The sequence below is a fragment of the Bombina bombina genome, chromosome 8 (assembly GCF_027579735.1).
Source record: "Bombina bombina isolate aBomBom1 chromosome 8, aBomBom1.pri, whole genome shotgun sequence".
NCBI lineage: Eukaryota > Metazoa > Chordata > Amphibia > Anura > Bombinatoridae > Bombina > Bombina bombina.
Window position 1 is genome coordinate 38,251,006 of NC_069506.1, and position 8,295 is coordinate 38,259,300.

General features: G+C 34.9%; 1 protein-coding gene across 1 annotated transcript in view; it reads right to left on the reverse strand.

Moving 5' to 3' along the window:
• LOC128638384 (carotenoid-cleaving dioxygenase, mitochondrial) overlaps positions 1 to 5,167 on the reverse strand; it is a 53,980-nt gene extending 48,813 nt beyond the window's left edge. The window contains exon 1 of the mRNA XM_053690314.1: positions 5,054 to 5,167. Within this exon, the coding sequence (XP_053546289.1) occupies positions 5,054 to 5,102 (49 nt within the window). The 5' untranslated portion in view covers positions 5,103 to 5,167. The remainder of the gene's footprint in view (positions 1 to 5,053) is intronic.
• Positions 5,168 to 8,295: the final 3,128 nt, after the last annotated feature.

The window sequence follows — 8,295 nt, forward strand, 5'->3', positions numbered from 1 at the left end:
CATGATATTTATTGTAAGGACTGAGTATTGGCTACAGTACATGATATGTATTGTACGGACTGAGTATTGGCTACAGTACATGAAATTTATTGTAAGGACTGAGCATTTGCTACAATACATGATATTTATTGTAAGGACTGAGTATTGGCTAAAGTACAAGTTATTTATTATAAGGAATGAGTATTGGCTAGGGTACATTATATTTATTAAAGAAATACAAAGAGGAAAAGAGGTATCTGGTGGCACACTTCAGTGGAAAACTTGTATTATCTATCTTATTTATTTAGAAAAGGCACTAGGGAAAAAATTAAATTAAAATATAACTTTTATTAATCTCTTAAAAACATTGTTGTGTCAGTGAAAAATAACATAAAAATAGGGAGATTTGGTGTTTCCACAATTTAGAGTATGTTCCAATTTGTACTGAATTGTCACCCATAAGTCTCATAGGAACAGCTAGATATCTGCTGTTACCGAGTAACTTGTATCAATTTATATATAGTTTCCTATTACCTTCGGAATATACTTATGCTAATTTGTGTCAAATATCCCTAGAGATGACCTGAGTCATCAAACATTATTGCCATTGTTAAAATATTAAGTGTGAAAAAACACATTAAAATTACTGTGTCAAGGATCACACAGGGAGATAGTAATATAACTGTAGATGTAACTTACAGTTTCAATTTATTGGGGTAATGTGTCAAAAATATTTTGTATAACAATATGTTCAAATCTTTAATCCAAACGTGGCTGAATGAGGTGCTTAAACAGGATTACAGCATTGCCCCAAACGGACCCAAACTAATTTGGTTTAAACCACAGGATAGCATATATAATGCCCAATAAATAATTGTTAAATATAGTGATTACCCCACATAACATACACAATATTAAGTTGAAAAAAAACCCCTGAGGTATCAAAGTATTATTGGAGACGTCTTCCAATAACAAAATAGTGTCCCTGACACAGTTTAGTAAAAATAAATATTTATGTACACTTCTCGTTATGCACAAGGGGAATAACCCCTATATCAGAATTGTCTGAATCAATATATCTTTAACTAGAAACCCGGTATTGGGTAGTGGACAATGTACCATACACTTATATAGGTAGTGAGTAAGGGTATCGTAACTAGGAGCAATGTGGATACTCCACAATTCTGCTCCCTTGGTTAGCAAAAAAGGGGAGAGACGACAAAGCAGTATGCGAAACGCGCGTCAGGCGTTCACTCTGCTTCTCCTTATGCCAATTGTTTAAAACAAAAGAAATTTCTTAATTTTGTTGGCCGTATATCGGCAATTTAACTTAAAACCTGGTGAAGATTTAGTGGGTAAATAATTGCTGGCGGGTATTTAGTGGGTAAAAAATTTGCTGTTAACTTATCTAAACTATAGTGTGAGGACAAGTTTTGCTCAATATCGTCTCTCCCCTTTTTTGCTAACCAAGGGAGCAGAATTGTGGAGTATCCACATTGCTCCTAGTTACGATACACTTACTCACTACCTATATAAGTGTATGGTACATTGTCCACTACCCAATACCGGGTTTCTAGTTAAAGATATATTGATTCAGACAATTCTGATATAGGGGTTATTCCCCTTGTGCATAACGAGAAGTGTACATAAATATTTATTTTTACTAAACTGTGTCAGGGACACTATTTTGTTATTGGAAGACGTCTCCAATAATACTTTGATACCTCAGGGGGTTTTTTTCAACTTAATATTGTGTATGTTATGTGGTGTAATCACTATATTTAACAATTATTTATTGGGCATTATATATGCTATCCTGTGGTTTAAACCAAATTAGTTTGGGTCCGTTTGGGGCAATGCTGTAATCCTGTTTAAGCACCTCATTCAGCCATGTTTGGATTAAGGATTTGAACATATTGTTATACAAAATATTTTTGACACATTACCCCAATAAATTGAAACTGTAAGTTACATCTACAGTTATATTACTATCTCCCTGTGTGATCCTTGACACAGTAATTTTAATGTGTTTTTTCACACTTTATATTTTAACAATGGCAATAATGTTTGATGACTCAGGTCATCTCTAGGGATATTTGACACAAATTAGCATAAGTATATTCCGAAGGTAATAGGAAACTATATATAAATTGATACAAGTTACTCGGTAACAGCAGATATCTAGCTGTTCCTATGAGACTTATGGGTGACAATTCAGTACAAATTGGAACATACTCTAAACTGTGGAAACACCAAATCTCCCTATTTTTATATTATTTTTCACTGACACAACAATGTTTTTAAGAGATTAATAAAAGTTATATTTTAATTTAATTTTTTCCCTAGTGCCTTTTTTAAATAAATAAGATAGATAATACAAGTTTTCCACTGAAGTGTGCCACCAGATACCTCTTTTCCTCTTTGTATTTCTTTGATATATAACCTGGTATCAGGCACTGCTCTCCAGGGATACATAGGCTTACCCTGTTGGGATATTTTGGAAAGCTTTGACCTGTCCCCAAATATAAATCCCCTTTTTTCTTTTAGGGGAATTACCAAATCCAAATACATTATATTTATTGTAAGGAATGAGTATTGGCTAGAGTACATGATATTTATTGTAAGGAATGAGTATTGGCTACAGTACAAGATATTTACTGTAAGAACTGAATATTGGCTAGAGTACATGATATTTATTGTAAGGACTGAGTATTGGCTACTGTACAATATATTAATGTAAGGACTGAGTATTGGCTAGAGTACATGATATTTATTGTAAGGACTGAGTATTGGCTACAGTACATGATATTTATTGTAAGGACTGAGTATTGGCTAGAGTACATGATATTTATTGTAAGGACTGAGTATTGGGCTGTACATGATATTAATGAGAATATAAACAAATTTGTGTTTCCACCTAATAGAAAACGTAAAAAGTGAACACAATCACTCTCATGAAGACATTTGTTCATTGCATAGAGTAGCACCTTGCAAGATAATGATCCTGTGTGTCATTGTACTTCTGCCCTTAGCTGTGCATTATGGGATTTGAGAGTCAAAATAGACTGTCATGGCTCAGACAGAGCAGCAAGTTTAAGAAACTTTTCAATGTATTCTATTAGCACATTTACTTTGTTCTCTTGCTGGCTTTTGTTGAAAAACATACCTAGGTAAGTTTAAGAGCAGCAATACACAGCTGGCTGGTTATTTGCCGATTAGTGTCTGCACTCAGATATCTCTTATTATTGGTTCAGCAGATGTGCTCAGCTAGCTCCCAGTGGAGCATTGCTGATCTGGTGCAGACTTAAATCTCAGGGCTTTTTGCTTTATTTTGCATATTCCATATTCAGTATTCCTGGTGTGGTAACCAACAAACAAATACTTTTGCGCGCCAAAATCAAATAGATGATTTCTAGCTAATCCGACCGCTATTTAAGGAGCAGTATCTGTCTTGTAAGTTAGAAGCTTGAGAAAGGAGAAATCTGAAACGCGTTGCTTCTTATTGGGCCCATGAGACTACTGTAGTCTAAAGGATCAGACACACTATACCCGGTCCTGAATCAAACCACTATACAGCGGACGTTTGTAGGTTTATTACACCATACAGGATCTTCTACGAATCGTTGTGCACAGCTAATCATTACTTTCTTAATAGTAAGTTTGGATATACTTACTTTATATTCACTGTGTATATTCCACTAAGACAAGTTTTTGTCCAATTCTATTTTCAGCACTTTTGAAAATCTGGATTTTGCACAGTGGGAAGTATTTACTTGAGTGTTCACCTGTTTTTTATAGATTTAAAATGTGTTCATCATGAACTGTTATGCGTATATATATATATTTGATGTGTTTTTTATTTGTTAATTAAATTGTATCCCCTTGGAATTAACTCTAATTCACCTCTAAAGTTTGCACTATGTTTTAGCTAGAAATCATTTATTTGATTTTGGAGTGCCAAAGTATTTGTTTGTCACATATGATAAAATCGCTTAGGGATTTTATTTTACTTTTTACATATATAGGGGCCTATTTAAGAATGTGCGAACGGACATGATCCAAGCATACGCTCTCAGCATTTATTATTGCACCAGCAGTTCTGGTGAACTGCTGCAGCAATACCGCCTCCTGCAGATTCGCGGCCAATCGGCCGCTAGCAGGGATGTCAATCAGTCGGATCGTATTCGATCAGGTTGATTTCCGACGATGTCTGTCTGCCACCTCAGAGCAGGCGGACAGGTTATGGAGCAGCGGTCTATAGACCGTTGCTTCATAACTTGTGTTTCTGGCGAGCCTGAAGGTTCGCCAGAAATACGGAGCTTGATAAATTAGTGTTAAATATATCCAGCGCTTTTTTTTCCTACACTCCTTAAATTTGTTCACAACTGGTGTGGTACAGAGCTGGAAAGTGTACCTGAGATCTAGGGTTGCCACCTGTCCCTTTAAATACAGAACACTTATAAGTTACACATGCTGCAGGGTGTGCAGGGATGAATATGAATAGTGCTGTCCAGAAACACAATACATGTTCCTCCCTGCACACCCTGCAGCATGTGTAACTCATAAGTGTCCAGGAAAACATTGCTGAGGTGGCAACCCTACTGAGATCACACCCCAGACACGATACAGCACCAGGTGTAACAGTTATAGCATTAGTGCAATCTACAAAACAAAGCACATCATATGTAATGTGATACTTTATTAATTACTTTATTTTTCAATTAAAATGTTACCAAAATTTATTTTTAGAAGATTTAACATAGAACAAACTCAGTGGTAAAGGGAGAGATTCTATTTATTATAGCAAAGTAAAATGTAGAGATTATACAGTGTTTTTACATGAGGATATTGCAAGCAGGTAACTGGACTACTTCATATCTGCACAAAACCTAACAAGTTATATTTACAAGTAAAGAGATAGTTTCATAATCACACAGCTTCTCATGTTACACAACTGGCTACTTATTAACATTGTAACACTCAGCAGCTTGTTTGTAAACACTGTAACTTATGTGACAATGGTGAGACTAATGTCACTCACCTGCAGCCCCTGTCTGCCAAGTCTGTCACTCACCTGCAGCCCCTGCCTGCCTGGTCAGCACCCCAATGCCCACAACCCTCATCTTGTAGTTCTGTGTCTGCAACACACTGAGCTGAGGACTCTGTACTCAATTGTATTATTTCTCTCACTATTGGCAGAAAGTGCTGTCTGTCACTTGAGCAACCAATCAAGACACCTTTTGCATCTGCCTAAACATAACAGTGACAGAGCACATCCTGCACAGGGAGGGCACAGACAGTAATATTTTTTGTAACCATAGAGTGTAAAAAAATAACTTTACAAAGACAGATCAGATATAAATACATTCTCTGCACAGCTCTATTGCTTAATGCAGAAGAGTGTAACTATTTCTTATTGTATGCCTACATTTACACAACTAATATTTTGTATTTAACACTAAATATTTATGTCTGTCTCTATAGCTATCTATCTATCTATCTATCTATCTATCTATCTATCTATCTATCTATCTATCTATCATCTATCTATCTATCAATCATATATCTATCTTTCTTTGTCTATCTGTCTCTATCTTTTGAGTTATGTCTGTGACTGTCTTTCTATAATCTATCTGTATGTCTGTCTCTATCTATCTATCTATCTATCTATCTATGTATCTATCTATCTTTGTTTGTCTATCTTGCTCTATCTATCTTTCTATTTATGCCTGTCTTTCTATAATCTATCAGTCTGTCTCTAGATATCTATCTTTCTATGTCTATCTATATCTGTCTAAATATCTATCATATATCTATCTATCTATCTCTCTGTCTCTAGTTATCTATCTTTCTATCTATGTATATCTATATATCTATCTTTCTATTAATGTCTGTTATCTGTCATTAATCTGTCTGTAGCTATCTATCTTTCTATCTATGTCTATCTGCCTATCTATCTATCTATCTATCTATCTATCTATCATATATCTATCTATCTATCTATCTATCATCTATCTATCTATCTATCTATCTATCTATCTATCTATCTATCTATCTATCTATCTATCTATCTATCTATCTATCTATCTATCATCTATCTATCCATCTATCTAGTTTTAGAATGGATTGGAGCTTTTGAATCAACAGTAATAACAGTAATATAGTAACCGTTCCTTTTAGTATAATGATGTTCAATCTTTGCAAAAAAAATGTTTAACACCGTTGTTAAATATGTTTAGCAGTTTCATAGTTTCATTAAAGTAAAATTGAAGCAAATAGCCCATTTCATTAGATTGATGTGTTAATTATATTTATTAAATTCTTACCAACAAAAATAAATAAATAAATACACATAACATTTCTATACTTTTTATTTAATTTTTTTAATCACCAATAGATTATTGGCTTCATATTTAGTATTCTCCTTATTCATACATTTAACAGTAAATAGTTTTCTATTTTAAATTAGCATTTTTATCATAGAATGATGGGGAATTGTACTTTTTTAAAACACCTAAACTAAACATAAAGGCTTAGATTATGAGTGGAGCACAATCATTTGCGCCCGAGCGATAAGGGGTTTATCGCGAGGGTTTGCACTCATCAGACCTACCGCTCATATTACAAGTTGAGCAAGTTACAAGTTGAGATATATATATAATCAAAAACGAATGCACTCTCAGGTCTTGCGCCATAGTATCGCCATATTCCACAGCTTTTAAAGGGACATGAAACCCAAAAAATTACTTTCATGATTCAGATAGAGAATACAATTTTAAACAACTTTCTAAATTTACTTCTATTATCTAACTTGTTTCATTCTCTTGGTATCGTTTGTTGAAGGAGTGGCTATGCACTACAGATATCTAACTGAACACATGGGTGAGCCAATGACAATTGGTATATATATGCAGCCACCAATCAACAGCTAGAACCTAGGTTCTCTGCTGCTCCTGAGCTTGCCTAGATAAAACTTTCAGCAAAGGTTAACAAGAGAAGGAAGCAAATTAAATAATAGAAGTAAATTGGAAAGTTGTTTAAAATTGTATGCTCTATATGAATCATGAAATACAATTTTTGGGTTTCATGTCCCTTAAAGCTAGCTAGGGTTAGTACAGTGATTCAGACCAATCCCAGGACAGCAGTTTTGTAATGAAACAGCTGTCCTGGGATTGGTTTGAATCAATGTACTAACCCTAGCTAAGATTAAAAACTGTTTAATACGGCAATGCTATGGCGTAAAGGGAAGCCTGCCTTAAAAAGCAGGCTAAAAGTAAAAAAGCGAGTCATCGTGAACCTCATTTGCATAATCCAGAATCCTTTGCTGCATTGGAAACCATGTATTCAGAGAGTTTCTGTGGGAAAAGCAAGTCTAGATTTGTAAATGGGTTACACAATGAGTTATTTTCTCTAGTTATTTTCTCTACATTATATATATATATATATATATATATATATATATATATATATATATATATATATATATATGTTATGTTTCTAGGGATAGGGGGCACACAGATATTATAATTGGGTTATTGTGTTATGTGCTGGCAATCCTAAATGTATATAACCAAATTAGTTAGAAAAGAGCTCTACAAAATCTAAAGAGCTAAAGCGGATACCCTCGCAGTATAGTTGGAAATGACATCCTAAACAGGTTTACTGAACATATACATTTTAATAAAAACATAGCCAGAAAGATACATGCTGAAAAAATGGCAATGAACAAATTTCAAATTGCAGGTGTAGTGCACTACTGACGTCTGTTGGCTAGCATATGCAGGATTACAATCAACTCATGAGAAAGTCCATCTTTAATACCGGGCACTTGAGTGTTAAAAACACGCTCCGGTTACAGATAAACAGAATACCGTCCTTGATATCTCAATGCCATATATTTGATCCGGTACCGGATTTGGAACAATAATATGAGAGTCCAAGAAAGGTAATACACTGTTGAAAACTTAATCCCATGTGCAAATGTTACACCAAACTTCAAGATTGCAGGGTGCAAGACTTATTACTGCATGGCTTACCTCCGCTTTCTTCACACACTCTACGGTATTACCTGACAGGATCTCATTCGTGGTGTGACTTACAGCGATGTGTTCTGCCTGTGCAGCTCTTCACTTGCTCTGATATTCAAACTTGATATTGCCAGATTCACAGCATATCCACCATGCCGGCGTCCTCCACACTGTGTCTTGCTCAAAACATTACGCGTTTCGCCCCTCCCCCTTTCCGGGCTGAACTCAGGTCTTCATCAGATGTGTCTAATTAGACACCACAGCAGACTTTTAAACACTGGTGCAGATA